Source organism: Dreissena polymorpha, chromosome 4 (assembly GCF_020536995.1).
Source record: "Dreissena polymorpha isolate Duluth1 chromosome 4, UMN_Dpol_1.0, whole genome shotgun sequence".
Classification (NCBI taxonomy): Eukaryota; Metazoa; Mollusca; class Bivalvia; order Myida; family Dreissenidae; genus Dreissena; species Dreissena polymorpha.
In genome coordinates, this window is record NC_068358.1 from 84,844,738 (window position 1) to 84,863,369 (window position 18,632).

General features: G+C 43.2%; 2 protein-coding genes and 1 long non-coding RNA gene across 3 annotated transcripts; 1 reads left to right on the top strand and 2 right to left on the bottom strand.

Annotated features, from left to right (window-relative positions):
- The first annotated feature begins 7 nt into the window (after nt 1-7).
- LOC127877713 (iduronate 2-sulfatase-like) lies at nt 8-4,465 on the top strand. The gene is made up of 2 exons (XM_052423845.1): nt 8-1,077; nt 1,322-4,465. The coding sequence occupies exons 1-2, from the start codon at nt 88-90 to the stop codon at nt 1,820-1,822; spliced, it is 1,491 nt and encodes a 496-aa protein (XP_052279805.1). The 5' UTR covers nt 8-87; the 3' UTR covers nt 1,823-4,465.
- Nucleotides 4,466-7,930: 3,465 nt separating this feature from the next.
- LOC127880254 (uncharacterized) lies at nt 7,931-8,906 on the bottom strand. Its single transcript, XR_008049488.1, has 2 exons — nt 8,554-8,906; nt 7,931-8,400 (listed from the first exon to the last, which is right to left on the bottom strand). It is a non-coding gene; the product is annotated as an uncharacterized LOC127880254 (long non-coding RNA).
- Nucleotides 8,907-8,909: 3 nt separating this feature from the next.
- LOC127880252 (uncharacterized) lies at nt 8,910-12,020 on the bottom strand. Its single transcript, XM_052427569.1, has 2 exons — nt 11,961-12,020; nt 8,910-11,807 (listed from the first exon to the last, which is right to left on the bottom strand). Exon 2 carries the CDS (start codon nt 10,046-10,048, stop codon nt 9,020-9,022), a length of 1,029 nt encoding a protein of 342 aa, XP_052283529.1. The 5' UTR covers nt 10,049-11,807; nt 11,961-12,020; the 3' UTR covers nt 8,910-9,019.
- Nucleotides 12,021-18,632: the final 6,612 nt, after the last annotated feature.

Below are 18,632 nucleotides of genomic sequence, written 5' to 3' on the forward strand. Positions count from 1 at the left end.
ACAGTATTGCACTTTGTACTTCGATATCAACTCACGAGCATAACCACTTTTGGTTTTAATTAAACGTAGTTTCAATAACATTCAGCAATGTTGAAACAATTGCTGGGTCTAATTTTTGTTCTTCATTCGACGACAGCAATTAATTCGCGAAAGAATGTGTTGTTTTTGGTGTCGGACGACATGCGTCCTCAGTTGGGATCATACGAAGGCGAGGACTTCCCAGCACCAGTCCATCCGAAGATGCACACCCCAAACCTCGACGCTCTTGCGGGAAAGAGTCTGCTACTAAAGCGCGCGTACGTTCAAGTTGCTCTTTGTAATCCAAGTAGAACATCTCTTCTGACCAGTCGACGACCGGATACAACACACGTCTATACAATAGGACCATATTTTCGAAAGGTAGGAGGAAACTTTACAACGCTTCCAGAGTATTTCAAGATCAATGGATATGCCTCCATTGGCATGGGTAAAGTGTTCCATCCAGGGAAATCGTCTGGGGGTGATGACCCTATATCATGGACAGAACCATACTTCCATGGTGTACCAAATTTCGAGACAAATCAAAACAGTTGGGTCGCTGTCCCAGATGAGCAATTGAAAAAGGAGCCTTTAATCGACGAACAACTTGCAGACCATGCCGTTAAGACCCTGCGTAAAGTTGCACCTAAAGCAATATCGGGGGAACAGCCATTCTTTGTTGCCGTTGGCTTTCACAAGCCTCATCTGCCATTTGTGTTTCCGAAGTCATTTCTGGACCTCTATCCCAATGTAAGCCTTCCAGACAACCCATACGCTCCCGTCAACATGCCTGATATAGCATGGAACGTATACGGAGGACTGCTTATGTTCCATGACATCAAAAGTCTAAATGCAAGCGGTGGGATCAACACGACGTTGCCCGACTCGGTTGTGCTCGATCTGAGACGTGCCTACTACTCCGCGCTATCTTGGACCGACTCTCTGGTCGGCCGTGTGATAGCGGAACTGGATAAACTGGGCCTCACCAACAGTACGATTATCTCCTTCTGGGGGGACCATGGCTGGCAGCTAGGCGAGCACGGCGAATGGTGCAAACAGGTAACGTTCATTGTCCGATATCCTTTCATGAGTCAACTACATGTAATGAATCTATTAAGTCTCATTTTAAATTACTTAATTATTACAAAATATAGATAATTTGTACTAACTTTACATTAGAAGAAGCATTACATAACAGGGAAAAGATCAGCTAATAATTAACGGAACAACATAAAGGTAAACGATCGATTTATAATCATGCTTCAATTCACTATTCATCAATGAACGCGTTTTTGTTTTGCAGACAAACTTCGAGCTCGCAACCCACGCTCCGATGATGATCCACATACCCGGGGTAACAGACGGCGGCGTCTCAACCCGCGAGCTGACAGAGTACGTGGATCTCTTCCCTACTCTTGCAGAAGCTGCCGGTTTACCGGCTGTTCCGAAATGCCCAGAGAACTCCACTCTGGTAGACCTGTGTACCGAAGGAACTAGCCTCATACCTCTTGTAAGCAACCCAGACACTCCAGTAAAAGAGGCGGCGTTTTCTCAGTACGAGCGGGACAACGAAGCGGTAATGGGATACACAGTCAGAACCGACAGTTTCCGCTATACGGAGTGGGCTGCGTTCCAGGGTGCTCCCGTGTACCAGCCGAATTGGGATAAGCTCTCCGGGGTTGAGCTGTACGACCACACCCTTGATCCGGAAGAGAACGTAAACCATGCAGACGATGCGAAATATTCTGACATCCGGTCGCAGCTGAGTAAGCTATTGCATACCGGTTACAGAGGAGGGTTTTAAAATATAAATATTCCATCGTTTGAACGCGACAGAGCAGTTTGCCAATCTTTGAAAGAACTGTTTTCTAAATACCTTATTCATATAACATGCGCTTTAATTAACGAAATAAATATGAGCCGCGCTCTGTGGAAAGTTACCTTAATTCATGCGCACACCGCACAGTTTAATCTGTATGGAACGCCTCGTCTGTCTCCTGGTGACTATTGATATATCGGAGGTTGCATTGAAATGATGTGGGTTGGGTTTAAATCATATGATATGTGTTTATAATAGTATGCTGTGTGCTTTGATGTTATGATGTGTGTTTGTGATGGTATGCTGTGTGCTTGCCATAGTGTGCTGTATGTTTGTAATGGCATGATGTGTGTTTGTGATGATATTCTGTGTGTTTATGATGATATGCTTTGTGTTTGCCATATTCTGCTGTGTGTCTGTCATGGTATGTTGTGTGTTTGTCATGGCATGCTGTGTGTTTGACATGGTATGCTGTGTGTTTGTGATGGTACGCGGTGTGTTTGTGATGGCATGCTGTGAGTTTCATTGAAGTGATGTGGGTTAAAATCATATGATATGTGCTTATTATAGTATGCTGTGTGCTTGCCATAGTATGGTGTGTGTTTGTGATGGTATGCTGTGCGTATGTGATGGTATGCAGTGTGTTTGTCATGGTATGCTGTGTTTTGTCATGGTATGCTAGTTGTTTGTCATGGTATGATGTGTGTTTGTCATGGTATGATGTGTTTTCATCATGATATGCTGTGTGTTTGTCACGGTATGCTGTGTGTTTATCATGATATGCTGTGTGTTTGTTGTACTATCCTGCGGGTTTATCTAACATGATGTCCTTTTCATTCGCTATGATTTAAGTTGGCGTTAGTTTAATTCGGAATACTCGGTTCTTGTCATACGTATGTCCGTCGGTCTGAAAGTCCGTCTTTCCTTCCGTCCGTGCGCATGTATGTTTGTCTGTCTGTTTTTCTGTCTGTCCATCCGTCCACCCGTCTGTCCGCCGGCCCGTCCGTCTGTCTGTCAGTCCGCCCGTCCCTCCGTCCTCCCCTCCTTCAGTCAGTGGGTCCTTATTTCTGTATGTCAGTTGGTATGTCCGTCCGTCCGTATGTCCGTATATCCGACAGTCGGTAAGAAAGTCAGACGGATATACGGACGCAGGGAGGAACGGACGGACATGCAGACGGAAAGAAAGATGCACGGACAGTCGGAAGTAAGGACACACGGACGGACACACGAGCAAATGGGAATACGGACATTCTGACGGACGAACAGAGAGACATACAGAAAAACAGACTGAAAGACAAACAGACAAGACTCACGGATAGACGGATAAACGGAAATAAGGCCACACGGACGGCCGGTAAAATGAACGGACGGAGAAACAGAGAGAAAGACAAGCACATCGACAGACAGACAACAGACAGACACACAAACAGAAAGACAGACACACAGAAAGAAAAACAGAAAAAGAGACAGACGCACGTACAGACGGAAATACGGACGTACGGACCGACAGACATACGTATGACGTAAATATTAGTTCTTTGACAAGAACAAAATGTTCCGAATGAAAATAACGCAAACTAACATAGTAGCGAATGAAAAGGACATCATGTTAGATAAACCCGCAGGATAGTACAACAAACACACAGCATACCATGACAAAACAAAGCATACCATCACAAACACACAGCATACCATCACATACACACACCAAACTATGGCAATCACACAGCATACCATTATAAGCACATATCATATGCTTTAAACCCACACCATTTTAATGAAATTCACAGCATACCATCACAAACACACAGCGTACCATCAAAAACACACAGCATACAATGTCAAACACACAGCATGGCATGACAACATACAACATACCATGAAAGGCACACAGCAGACTATGGCAAACACACAGCATATCACCACAAACACTCAGCATACCATCACGAACACACATCATACCATTACAAACACATGTAGCATACTATGGCAAGCACACAGCATACCATTATAAACACATATCATATGATTTAAACCCACGTCATTCAATGAAACAACCGATATATCAATATAAGAGTCAACAGGAGACAGACGAGACGTTCCATATAGGCGGAACATGTAATACATTATTTGATTCTCAACATGGGTTGCTTATATGGTTAAAACTCACATGATCGTGAAATACCGCGACATCATCCTTTCACAAACGAAATCGATTGTAAAACGATATTTACAGGTGTGTTAAGACAGTACTTTCCAAAAGAATGCAATGTACATGAAGGTGTAAACATTGTCAATATATCCAATTATGCATGCTCATTCTGGTAAGTTCTGCATTTCAAAGCAGTTTCGAGCGATTGCTTATGGTGACTGTCGATAAACTGCGAAGTTATGGTAGATTTTGCTATAGCTATTTTACCCTAATTGCAAGTCATGCAATGTAAAAAATATTAAAAAGTGACATTTTAATTTATTGTAGCCTACGCGCTGTGTGCACATCATGTACTGTTCATATTTAATGATCAAAGAGCAATTGAATATTGAATGCTCATTAAGATTTGATGCATTGTACACAATTCATTTTTATAGTCGGGCGAAAACGAAAGTAAATAAATATATATAATCTTATTTTTTTGTGTTTAAATCGTCACAACAATTTATATTTAGAAATTCCCGCCCCAAATCCGATGTCGTAAAGCGCGCTACCGATTACCGTAAAACGGTATCGTTTATCTAAATCGAGGAGATTTGGAAACAGAAAGAATATGTATGTGTATATAACAAACTTCTCTTTTTAAAGAAAAATGCATCAGCATGCTTTTTGAGTATGAGTTTCGATAATTTAGAGGCAATTTAACAGAAAATTGACATAAATGTGAACATAATTAATAAAAAAAATAATAGCGGTACATGTAAGTAGTACCCGTGCCGACAATGACCAATCGAGCCTTATTAACAAACTTACTAAATCTTTGTTTTGTCATTTATCTAAGCTTCGGAGTTTGAATGCACCATTAACTGACTACTGCCCTACTTGAATTAGCTGTAGGAGGAAGAAAATAACCTAAGAATTCATTTCATGACAAATCCCCACAAACAATTTGTTTCTGGACAAGGAATCAAGCCAGTGATCCTCGGATGAATTGTTGCATGATATACTTAGACACGTTTACTCCGATTTGTTCTAGACAAAACAATTGTATCTATGTCCCGTTTTTACAACCTTCACATAATAAAGAGGTTTTGTACATGAATGTTTTTCTTTGCTGTACAACTATGCCCAGAGTATAACTTTCAGATTTCTTCGATTTTCTGCTACCATTCTTTTTCAACTTTTATTCTGCAACGTTTGATATGTTGAGAAAAAAAAATATAGTCGCTGTATGGAATAATTACGCTATCAAAACATGTTTTCGATACAGGTGCACATATGATTTATTCCATTAAGAATGATACTCCACTACAGAAATCGGTATACTTTAACATTCCGGGTTTATGGGATGTAATTGATAGTTCAATAAATCAAATAAATGTTTTGAAAATTAGTTACGTTTCATATATAAAGGACCGCATTCCATAAATAGGCTTCTCTTTTGTTTGTAATCTTATGAGTCTCAACTCTTAGCATGCTATTAGAACAGAGAAACAAAAAACAATGTCTTCAATTATTCATAAGAATTGCTCTGCAACATCTACTTGTACTACTGTCACATGTGACAATGAAATATCTGACGCAGGAATACTTAGACTGTCTCAAGAAATAGTACTGCACCGAGACGTTTACGAACCTACTCGGAGCTAAAAGAAGATGGCATACATGATCTCATTAAGAAATTATGTAAGCATATTGCAACAGTTACTTTTATTTTATGTGCTAGCACTTCTCGGTAAATTTTAAAAACTCGCACTGAGCGTTCATACTGCATAAACGCCCGAAAAAAAAGAAACAATCCTTATATTTATATTTTTCCTTTGATGTGAAACAATAAAAACATATCCGAGCACGAACGCATCTCAGAATTGTATGCTTTAAGGGAGGCAACACCTGTTGTAATCTTAGTTTCGGGAACAGCTACTACCCGCCCCTTTAGGCTGTGTTATTCATTATTTCTGCGCGAAGAAAGCAGTTCTGAAGTTTTACTATTTAAATGTTTCTTTGAACATATAATATCGAGCTGTCTATAGATAAATGTTATTTTTTTATTTAAGTTTGTAACACAGATACAAAGGAATTCAACGATTTTACAAGTTTTACTATTTAAATGTTTCTTTGAACGTATAATATCGAGCTGTCTATAGATAAATGTTATTTTTTTTATTAAAGATTGTAACACAGATAAAATGGAATTATACGATCTCATAGATCATTTTACCAGCAAACACGCGACAAGAATGTCACGGTCACTTGACATCAGCTTGAGAAGTTGAGTGGGAAGAGAGTGTGTTCTGGATTATATATATATATAAAAAATAAAACGCTTTGATTAAATTTGCCGTAGCTTTCGACCTCTCGGTCTTCTTCAGCATACCATTTTGTGAAGCATATCATGTTTAGCGGAAGTGACGTTATATTATTGAACGTTACATTGCGCGCCATTTTTATTAGTCTTTTGTGTTTAGTCCATATTGTTTGAACGTCCTCAGTTTACGCTTCCAAAGTTGTTCGATGGTCTTCCGGTACTCGTCCGATCCATTTAATTTTTCGAGTCCCATGATCCGGAAGTCCGCGAAGCTGTGGCCGTTTGCGTAAAAGTGCTCGGCAACCGGGTCATTGTGTCGAGTCCGTATCCGGGACAGGTTAAGGAGATGTCGCTGGTAAGGGTATCTCCCGTTTCCCTTACGTATACAAAGGTCTTACATCGTTCGCAGTGTACAGCGTAGACTACATTGGTGGATTTGCAGGTGACCTCGTTCCGCACATTGTAGCTTTTGCCGGTGGTACCGCTGAACTTTTCGGCCTCCATCATGTACGGACAGATTGCGCACCTCTGCGACCCACAAGGTCCGCTCCTGTTTGGAACCCGGAAAAACATTCGGTTGTGTTTTTTATGAACCAATATGTCTTCCAGGTTGCAGTCTCTTCTGAATGCTGCTAACGGGGGTTCAGGAAAGAAACTGATTTTAAACAATATCTTAATTATACCTCATGTCATAATAAACACACAAAAATAAATATTCCTTTCACTTTAGCGAAACGGATTTGTCCCCATAGTTTCGAATGATACACTTAAACTTAAACGTTTAAAAGAACTTGAGCATTCACTTATACAAAGAAAATATCCAAAATCTATTATAAATACAGGTATAAAAAGCACTATCCATCCCTAAACATTAATTACTTTCAAAATCAACACAAAAAGACAAGATAAATATAATTCCATTTATTTTAACCCAAACCAAAAAATAAAGAACTGTTTGGCGTATTAAAAAACAACATTGACATTTTAAAAACGGACCCGGTTATGAATAAAATAATTTTAGATCAGAAGATAATAAAATGTAAGCGACAGCCAGCTAATTTAAAACGTCTGTTAACCAAATCTTACTTTTCATCTCAAGAGCCAAGAGTATCCAAATGTAATGACCCTAGATGCGCCCTTTGTGGTTATATTATTAAAGGGAATTCTTTTGATTTTAATGGAAAAATGTTCAAAATAAAAACTAATATGTCATGTGATAGACAAAGTGTGATTTGTGTATTAGTATGCAATCGATGCAAAAAATATTACATAGGCCAAACTGGCGATAAACTTAGAAATAGACGATCTGTCCATGAACAACACATGCGAGACCCCTCAACAAGACATGCCTTTAAGTAAACATTTAGCTGAATGTTAACATTATGAACCAAAATTTAAAATATTTCCATTTTATAAGCTATTTTCGAACAGCTAGGTTAGCCAAAGAACAACATTTTATACATGTATTTGAACCCCACTTAAATTTCATTTAAATATTCATTGACGTTATGACGTCATAATTGATATGACGTTATGTCCATGACATTTTGACGTTGTAACATATTGTATTATGCCCCGATGAGCTGTGCGAAACGCGTTGGCTATATCAATATATATTTAAAATCCCAGACACGTGTTTTTACTTTTATTATATATATGCAAGAGATGAAGAGGCAGAAGCCTTATTTGAGGACTACAGGAGTTGCAAATTCAGATTTCATGCAGAGAAAAAAAACGATTTTCATAAAGAAACCAAAGATTTCTACACATGTACCACTTGAACAGGATCGTAAGAATAACTTCAGCATGCACAGTGACAATGATGTCTCAATTTCTGAGGAGCTTCCACTTGATGTTATCATCCCACATTCAATAAGAATCTGTGAGAAAAAATATTGGCGGTATGGTGAACTTGACCGGACTGTCAATGGAACATCTCGACCGTTTTGCCTAATTGCCCTCTTTACCGCGCTTCCGAACGCGCTGATGACGTCAGAGTGCAGAACCGAATTCCAAAGATACATTGTTTCTTGTTGTTAAGAGTTCCGCCTTTCATATCAGGAAAACGAGATATGCGTCCTTACATTTATTCATGACGATTCTCTAAAACAAATATAATACATATATAATGTAAACAGTCAATCAAACAAAACATTGAAAATGTTATGGAAATAAAATAATTCAAATAATCGCGCTCACGTAATAATAATACATACAGAAATTCATATACAATATAAATTCCAACAATATATTTACCAACATATATCCTTCCATACTCGCTAAGGCGCTCTTAAAAATAATTTCAATCTTAACGTTTATTTTCCTAAATAGACAATAACAATAAATGACGTCAGCGTCAAACGTCAAAGTATTTCGCGCAAACGTTATAATTAACTTTCGCGTACATTAACGTCGTATTTAAATATTATTTATAACGGCGTTAACACTCCCCGCCATGAAATCACACGGATTTCATAATAATAAATGCATAGAATTATAAACACAAAACATATAAATAGGAAAATTAGTATACACTTTCACGCAAAGAATTTTAAGACAACACTTAAAGATAAATCACACTATAAATGACACTGCTTCAAGAATGTCAAATAAATAAATAAATAAATATAATAACTTGATTAGTCTTTCTATACAGACTGTCCTAAGTATGGTTCGAATATGTTTGACAAAGTCAATGAAGTCTGCAAAGCCTTTCCCCTCTCTATTGAATTTGCTCAGCACATAGTTGGTGTGTCAATCCCCCTGCAGTCAGCTCCACGGCTAGGATATCAGCTGGAGCATTACCCACATGCATCTGGGTCTCATCTTTTAGCAGCTGGAAAAGCTCCTTGCTTTTCCCCATTATTATGTCCAGTGCATTAAAATCCACTTTGTTGATAAGCTTTTGTATGACATGATCCATATGAGTCACCTTCTCAGGCAAGGCTGCTACGACGTGGAACAGTCGAAAGTTGATCTTATCTCGCTTTGGAAGGTCCAGCACAATGTAGATGTACTTGAACTCCCTGTCCGAGAGCAGCTTGTTGTTGGCCTGCTGAAGAGCTGCCTCAACCTCCTCAATGTTTATCTCAACACCAGAATGCAGTTTCTGGTAGAGACGACTTTGCTGTCTACGGAACTCATACGGGGCGGCTGAGCAGTTCTGTTCATTAAAGTAGTGGTCCATACAGTACAGCCCAATGAGGTCATTCTTATCTTCAATTTCTGTGACTCGCTTATCAATGTTCTTCTTTGTCGTAATGTCTCTGTTGATTTCCATGGTAAGTTTCTTCACAGCTGGCTCTTTCTTTGCCTTCTTCATCATCGTGTCGTTCATTGTGCTCACTATGACCTCATCTGTGATATCAGAGGCCTTCGTTGGCCGGATGTTCTTTGGAGATGAGATTGGGCTCATCATGTCATATTCATAATTCTCACTCTTCTTTTTCTTCTTCTTTTTCCTTTTCTTCTTGCCCTTGGTTTTGTAATCAAGTCTGACAATATCTCTGTCCATAGACTTTCCCAAATCTGCCATCAGCCTTAGCTTCTCAGCGTGCTGCTGGTGCATGTGATCCTGTAGGGCATACTGCTTAGTCCTGATGAACTCTATCGAGTAGTTCAACTTTTCCATGTACTGCTCTGGTACACTCAGGCCATCACGTATAGGTGTCTGTGCATGACTGATCACAGCCATGTCCGTCAGCTTGGCCAACTCGTGGTAAGAAAGCTGGGCGGGAGGCAGTTTCACCATATCCCAACGGGCCCGGGGATGTGTGAGCTCAGGGTATCGCGGAGACTAGACGTTGACCACCCCGTAAAACATACGCTCGCAGTATGGCAATCTGTTTGGGTTGATGATGCAGTATTTTGCCAAGAAGTCCAGTAAGTCATACAGCTGTTGCACTTCCTGAATGGCGACGGAGCTTCTTCAACCTTGGATCTCCATGAGGCAGGAGACGGATTGTAGCTTGGTTGTATTTTCGGAGGAGGGGGCAGTTTCTTCTTCTCAGGGGGAAGTTCTGGCATCACTTCTACCAGCTTCATCTCCTCCTTTACAACCTTCGATTGGTACCGCTTCTTTTCAGGTATTTCACGTAACTCTGGGCTCTCAATGGAAGGTAACTCTGGTGCACTGGGCTCTTGAATTAAACTTGCCTCCCTTGGCGAGTGAAATTCCTCGGAGGGCTGGGGTGTGGTTGCCTTGGAAACGTGGTTTGAGGAAGGCCCATCTTCAGTTTGCTCAAGGGGCAGTTCTGGTGTTTTAGGCTTATTTTTCTTATTTTCCTTTTTAACAAGCTCTCTCTTCTTGGGTGGTGTCACGGAGCGACACGTGTCTGACCAGGCTTCTGCTGCAGCAATCGGACCAGCACGATTTCCGGAAGTAACATTCTGAGTCACAGAATAAGGCCTGCTAATATTACGACCTTCTCGAATGTAACAAACATCGTCAGGTAAGGTGTTTTCTCCATGGTGCCCCACTTCCGGAACGTCTCCTCTGAACCGCACCGTCATATCGCCGGACACCCGTTCTGTTCCGCGGGGCCGCATCGTCAAATCGCCGGACATCCGGTTTACTTTACTGGACCGCCCCGTCGTATCGCCGAACACCCGGTCTGCTCCATTGGACCGCACAGTCACATCGCCAGACATCCGGTTTGCATCACTGGACCGTCCCGTCACATCGCTTGACATCCGGTCTGTTCCGCTGGACCGCACAATCACATCGCCGATGACTGTTTTATCTTCTTCTGTTTCTTCTTCCCAGATTGCCTCCTCGATCCGCGCTTCCTCTACCTCGCTTTCGTGCTCAAGCAACTGGCGTATTTGCTCAAGTACACGCTGTTCCTGTTCGAGTCTGTGTTTCTCACGTAGCGTTCTCAGCTTGTGTTCTGCAAGCAAGCGTTTCGCCCTGGCACTTCTTTAGTTTGACCGCGATTACGCTGTCGTACTTGCACGGCTTACTGAAGATATCTTATTGCCATCAGGCGCCTTTGCATCAGCGACCAGCCACTGTGAAAGACTCTCCTGGAATTCATCGAAATTCTTCCGTGAATTTTCGGGAGATTTCGATAAATCTTCACACATTACTGAGTCCGTACACAAACTTTCACACTCTTGATGAACACATTGTAATGTCTCAAATTTTCACACAATCTGTCGTTCAGCTGCTTAACATTCTCATAATTTTCGTACGACGACATATTATCTTTCAGTTTTTTATACAGCTTCGTTAAATTTGCTATCTGGGCCGAACGCGAACGCTTCGCACTGTGAAAGTCTCTTTAACCGTGAGACGTCATTTTGTTTCTTAATATTATGTTCACATATGCGTTCAATCCTGAATCATCTTCACATTAGCGTTGTTTCTTCACACACTAAGTTGAATTCTGTTTCTCCACACGGAGTTGCGAACTTCTTATCCACACGGATATGTTGAGAATTGTTAAGAGTTCCGCCTTTTATATCAGGAAAACGAGATATGCGTCCTTACATTTATTCATGACGATTCTCTAAAACAAATATAATACATATATAATGTAAACAGTCAATCAAACAAAACATTGAAAATGTTATGCAAATAAAATAATTCAAATAATCGCGCTCACGTAATAATAATACATACAGAAATTAATATTCAATATAAATTCCAACAATATATTTACCAACATATATCCTTCCATACTGGCTAAGGCGCTCTTAAAAAAAATTCAATCTTAACGTTTATTTTCCTAAATAGACAATAACAATAAATGACGTCAGCGTCAAACGTCAAAGTATTTGGCGCAAACGTTATAATTAACTTTCGCGTACATTAACGTCGTATTTAAATATTATTTATAACGGCGTTAACACTTGTTATTGCTGATTATCTGAAGGGTTTATTCTGCGTTGCCTCTCGATGGATCCATCCACCACTACTTATATTAAGTAAGTATTACATGTATTTATGTCCATTAGTACTATAAATGGCGCTGCGAGCATAATATTTGCATGTGATAGGCCATGTGGTTCCCATGTCTCAAGAAGGGGGGTTAGTCGAGGCAAGAGTGGCAAATGTGACTGTCGCTCGAACTGTGATTATCCCACCCAACTCGGTAGCCATGATTAAATGTTCTTTGGGAAAGCCAATAGGTACCTTTGCAATTGAGGCTGAGTGTGATGATCTGATAGTGCCTATGTCGGTCCATGTCAGTGAAGCTGGGCTTAGGCTGCCAATGGTGAACATGTCGGATCACCATGTTAGGCTGAAGCAAGGGAAAGTGGTTGGAAGGGCAGAGGAGATACGTTTAGTGAGACCATTGCCCGATGAACTGCTCTCAATAATGGTTGTACGGGAGGCGACACAATGTGATGAAGTAATCACGGTGCCGGACCATCTCAGAGACCTTTATGAACGTTCGAAGTTAAACTTGAGCGATGGGGAACAGTTGCAGGTGGCTGGGTTCTTACGGGATGTATTCGCTAAAAACGAGTATGATCTGGGAAATTTCACGGCTGTTGAACATTGTATAGATACTGGGGAATCCAAGCCCATTAGGCAGAAAATGCGTAGAACTCCGGTCGCCTTTGTAGCGGAGGAAGAGAACCATCATAAAAAGATGTTAGAGGCGGGGGTGATCCAGCCTTCTTACTCAGAATGGTGTTCTACACCTGTGTTGGTTAGAAAGCGTGATGGGACACATTCGTGGAACATATGCATACATCACGGGGGTATTTGTCAGGTTGCGAAAATACCAACTAAAGTTAAAACCCAAGAAGTGTGTGCTGTTTCAGCACACGGTGGGGTTTTTGGGCCGTACTGTAGGACCAAAGGGTTTAGGATTGTCCCCAAATTACGTCAGGGTGGTGGTTGACTGGCCGGTGCCGAACAGTTCTAAAGATGTAGAGCGGTTTTTGGGGCTGATGAATTACCACCGTATGTTCATACCTGATTATGCGGCAAAGTCGCGGACCCTGTATTAAGTGGTTAAAGATTTCCAGTGGGGGAAAGACCAAGACTCGGCTTTCCTTGATTTAAAGGAGGCCCTGGTGTCCGCCCCTGTCCTAGGACTTCCTAACCGGAAAGAGCCTTTTGTGCTTGACACCGATGATTCTGGTAAAGCGATTGGTGGGGTACTCAGTCAAATACAGTCAAGGGTTCCTAAGGTTATCTGTTATGGGTCATATGCACTGACTAAGGAACAGCGGCGGTATTGTACCACACGGAAGGAATTGCTAGCGGTAGTGAGGTTTACGCGGCAGTTTCGCCACTACTTGTTGGGCAAACGTTTCCTGGTTCTCACTGACCACAGTAGCCTTACTTGGTTATTGAATTTCAAGGAACCACAAGGGCAGATAGCTCGCTGGATGGAGGAGTTGAGCCAGTACAATATTGACATAGTCCACCGTGCTGGTAAGAAACATGCAAATGCAGACACATTGTCACGATTGCTTGTTGATGGAGGAGACCATTATGAGCATGGTGTATCCCTTGAGGTTTTGCCTTGTGGTGGTTGTCCAAAATGTGCTCGGGCAGAAGAACAATGGGGTGGGTTTATTCGCGAGGTGGATAACGTTGTTTCTTTAGCACCGGTTAAAATCCAAGAGGTTAAAACCGGAGAAAACTCCGGTGTTGAGAGCACTGATAGAGCTGCCCCAGTCAAGAACCGGGACGCTTTACTTAAAGAACATCAGTGGGCGGATGACGATTTCCGGTTTATTCGGAAGTGGTTATTGCATGGTACAGAGCCTCCTGATGGAGAGCTGTTTCTAGCAATTGCAGCCTCCAAGTTTTATTGGATTAATCGCCCATGTTTTAAATTGGTGGCTGATATGCTTTGGCGAATCGATCCAAAGTCAGACCGTCAGCAGTTATTGGTGCCAAGGGAATTGCGCCAAGAGATTATGGTCCTGAACCATGATATTCCTATGTCAGGACATCAGGGCGAACAGCGTACCATTGAAAAGGTTAAGGCCAAGTATTTCTAGTACCGCATGTCAAAGGACATAATCAAGTACGTATCCATTTGTCCACGTTGCTCTGTAAGCAAAAAACCTAACCGTAAGGCTAAGGGCGAGATGATTAAGTTTTATTCTGGACTCCCAATGGAAAGGGTTCATATAGACTTTCTAGGTCCTTTGCCATTAACGCAACGTGGAAATCGGTATGTGATGATGGTGGTGGATCAGTTCACTAAATGGGTAGAATGTATCCCGTTACCTTGGCAGACAGCTGAGGTGACTGCAGAGGCAGTCGTAAATCAAGTGTTCTGTAGGTATGGGGTACCCATGGAAATAATGACTGATCGGGGTACCAACTTTGAGAGCATTTTGTTCACACAAGTGTGTAAATTATTGCACATTCATAAGACGCGAACAACTGCTTATCGACCAAGCACCAATGGCCAGGTGGAAAGGTACAATCGCACACTCATGGATGCAGTCCGTTGCTATGTAGGTTCCCGACAAAAAAATTGGGACGAAAACCTACCTCAAATAGCGGCGGCAATGCGTTGAGCAGTGTGTAGAAGTACTGGTTTCAACGCTAACCGCATGATGCTCGGGAGAGAGGTTTATACTCCTGCTGAGTTGGTCTACCCTTTGCCACCTCATGAGGCACAGCCTGTGACTGAGTATGTCCACAATTTAGAACAAAGTATGGTGTCAGTCCACGAAACCGCTCGCAAGTGTTTAAGTGGATATCTGGCTCACATGAAGCGGGATCATGATGTGAGGTTATGCCAGAACCCCTATCGGGTGGGTGACCTGGTATATGTGCGTAATGTGTCGGGGAAGAAAGGCAAAGCTAAGAAGTTGTTGCCACAATGGACTGGACCGGGGTCTGTAGTGAAAAAATTCACCGATTTCCTATACCAGGTCCGATTACGAGGGAAAAGGGTCAATGTGAATCATGACCAATTAAAAAGTTGTAAATTGGACAAGCCTCCTGCATGGGTGGTTCGAGGGCGAGAGAGTTGCGGTCTTACGGAAGAGGTTCAAAATGAGCAAGTATACTGTATGTGTAGGGGAATTGATGATGGTTCTTTTATGATTGCTTGCGATGTGTGTGAGGAGTGGTCCGATGGAAAGTGTGTGGGAGTCACGGAGGAACAGGGTGAAGAAATAGATCTGTATACATGTCCAAGTTGTAGGACAGGTTAGGTCTATATTCATCGTATATGCCGGTAGATCGTGAAGCTCATGTACATCATATTATAAATTTAAAAAGATCTGTATACATGTCCAAGTTGTAGGACAGGTTAGGTCTATATTCATCGTATATGCCGGTAGATCGTGAAGCTCATGCACAGTATATTATAAATTTGTGATGTTTTGTAGAACGCCACGTGTGGTTTGCCGCATTGACGGAGGTTGAGGAGGTCAGCGGTCAGGGAACGCTCTGGAGTTCGGGGCGGGACCTGATCATTGAGCTGGGGACGATGTTGCCCATGGACCATGGACGGGTAAAAAGGGCAGTGGAAGGCCAAGTAAGTTTGGCCAGGAGGAAAGGGCGTTTAGGTTTTGTAGCAGAGGTCAGGAAGTACGGTCACCAAATTCTTTGTGACTCGTTCATTAAGAGGGTGTTTGCCGGTCCTGAGAAGCAGCGAAGGACTCCGGGGGCTTCACTTAGCGGAAGGCCCCGGGATAAGGTAGACCAACCCGGACCGAGGCCAAAGCTGGTTCAGGTCCCGACAGCACTGGACTTCCCTGCATTGCCAGAGGGGTCGGATTTGGGAAGGGTGAAGGTCGAACTCGAGGGGAAGGCACCTGTCTCTAATCCGACATCCCTGGAATTCCTTGCTGTTCCAGTGATGTCGGTGGAGGTAAAGGTCGAGCCTGAAGGGGAGGCCACCATGGTCTCGTAGCCATCAGCACTGGACTTCCCTGTGTCGCCAGTGAGGTTGGCGGAGGCTGCGGTCAATGTTTGCCCCGAACAAGGGGTTATCATCATCATCTCTGATTCAGAAGAGATGGAGGTTGATTCTCCTTTGGCGGCTAATCTCGTCCAGGTAATTGCGGAGGAGACCGGCATTGCACGGCCAATGGATGAAGTGGCAGAGCCCGTAAGGGCAATGTCACTTCAAGGTAGGATGATTAGAGGTATGGACCGGTGTGAGAGACGGTCCAGGCCTCTAGATAGATGTGCAGAGTTGAATGAAAAGGTTGTGACCAGGGATAGATCCCGGTCCCAGCAGGATGATGTGGGTTCAAAGAGGAAAAAAAACCCAGAGTTGTCCCGTGTGTGGATTAAGGGCACGGTCTATAAGACACCATGTGGAGGCCCGGCATTTTCCGCCTGTGTTTCGTCGGGAGGCATGGGAGAATTCGGAGATGGACCATGCGCGGTTCAGAGGGGTCAAATGTCTCATCAATTGTCTGGGTCTCCAGAGCTTTGATGAGGCTATGCTTTTCATGGACCGCAAGAGATTGTCCATTCCGGAGCAGTCCTGCCTGAACGACAATGACCAGGTCTGGTTAGAAAGGGTCTCTCGGAGATTTATGTTTTATATTCCCCCTGTGTTCCACGTTGCACAGGTAAACTCGCGGTCACTCCTTTTCCACTTGAGGGTGTTGGCCGCGTTGCTTAGGCTATGCAGCCAAGAGGTCAGAGACAGTTTCTTGGCCCAAAGGTTTGACTGGCGGTGTGGCGTGGTCCAGGCGACTGTGTCGACTCAGGCAACTGAGTTGATGCAGAGACCCGGGCCAGATTGTTGTGTGGCGGTCTAGGCGACTGTGTCGACTCAGGCAACTGAGTTGATGCAGAGACCCGGACCAGAGTATTGTATGGCGTTCCAGACAACTGGGTCGACTTGGGCAACTGAGTTGACCCAGGGAGCCGGATCAGATCGGAGTGTGGTTGTAGAGGCTCAGGCGACTGTTTCGAGTCCAGAGATGGATTTGATTCAGAGACCCGAGCCAGTCAGTTGTGCAGCGAAAGGGGCCCAGGTGATGGCGTTGGGTTAAGTGGCAGAGTCGATTCCGGAGCCCGGGTCTCTTGTGAATGAGTATAAATGGTGTGATGAGGTGGAAACCGCACCTGTTGTCAGTGAGTGGATTTCGGCTAGGAATGCGGAACTTATCGCATTCGACAGCCACTTTCACTTGGACCGCAGTTGTAAAGCGACCAAGGTTGGTTCCAGTGAGGCGTTGGTGGGGCATTCCGTGGGGCCATCGCCTGAGGTACCAGTGCGGGTATGTGGGTTATTGCAGTTTTCTGCGATCCACCCAACTACCCAATTACATATCCCAGTGTCACTGGCTTCGGGTCGGCTGTCGGAGTGCATCCTAAGGCGCTTCTTAGGGACTTTAAAGGAGTGGTAGGACTGGTGGAGCGAGAAATGAGGAAGCAGGAGGTGGTAGCGCTTGGAGAGATCGGTTTAGACCGGTCTTTGCCTGAACGAGAGTGGGGTAGGCAGGAGGAGATGTTTGTAGGGCTCTTAGAGCTGGCTTGCCTAGGCGGCTAGTGATTTTGTATATTCGGGGGAGGGACACGTACTCTTGTGAGGCTAGTGCCCTGGCCCTCCGTATCATGCAGAAAAACGTAAGTCCAACGCAAAGGATACACCTCCACTGTTTTACAGGAACCCTCGATCAGGTTCTGAGTTGGTCCGACGCATTCCCTCGATGCTACTTTAGCATCTCAGGTCTGGCTGCGCGTTTTGATGAGGTGCAAGTCAGATGTGCGAGGGATTCCGGCAGACCAACTCCTGGTGGAGACTGACTCACCTTACTTGCGAGTCCTGAGTAAGAGAGATAATACTCCGGCGTACGTGGGTGAGGTCGCAAATACTGTGACCCAGATCCGAAAGGTGACCCTCAGGGATATATTACGTACTACTGCTGAGAACGGCAGACGTCTGTATAACCTGTAGGGGGTCAGATACTGGAAATAGTCTGTTAGCGAGTCGGGGGTCGAACCATATGAGGGTGCCACGTTTTGGGGCGCCCTTTAACTAGTGGTTGAGACGGTCGGATGTCTGTTAGACACTTGCCACGGGGTGTTGATAGTGGAATGTGTACGCTATATGTTAGACTGGAATTGGATCCTATGGTTATTAAGACTCAATAATGAAATAGGAGCAAGGTCAAATAATGGAATATGTGTCAGGATTCAGTAAGGTGGTCTATGCTTAAGGGAAGGAAACGTTTGATCAAATAATTAAATCAGTGCTCGGGATTGTAAAATAAAATACCAAAGTCAAATTGTGAATGAGTAATGCAGTTGAAAAACTAGGCCAGAATTTCTCCGGTCTGTAAGTATGTAATCTTATTGTGTGGTCTTGGGACGCGGTATGGGGGTGTGGCAGGCTGTCTTGGTGGGGTGAAGAGAAGGGCTATAAAATGGGGAGGAATAT

Excerpts from the sequence above, each read along its gene's own strand:
- LOC127877713 (XM_052423845.1), top strand. The coding sequence starts at position 88 with ATGTTGAAACAATTGCTGGGTCTAATTTTTGTTCTTCATTCGACGACA. Across the intron at positions 1,078-1,321 it reads ACGGCGAATGGTGCAAACAG|ACAAACTTCGAGCTCGCAAC; the intron begins GTAACGTTCATT and ends TTTGTTTTGCAG.
- LOC127880252 (XM_052427569.1), bottom strand. The coding sequence starts at position 10,048 with ATGGTGAAACTGCCTCCCGCCCAGCTTTCTTACCACGAGTTGGCCAAG.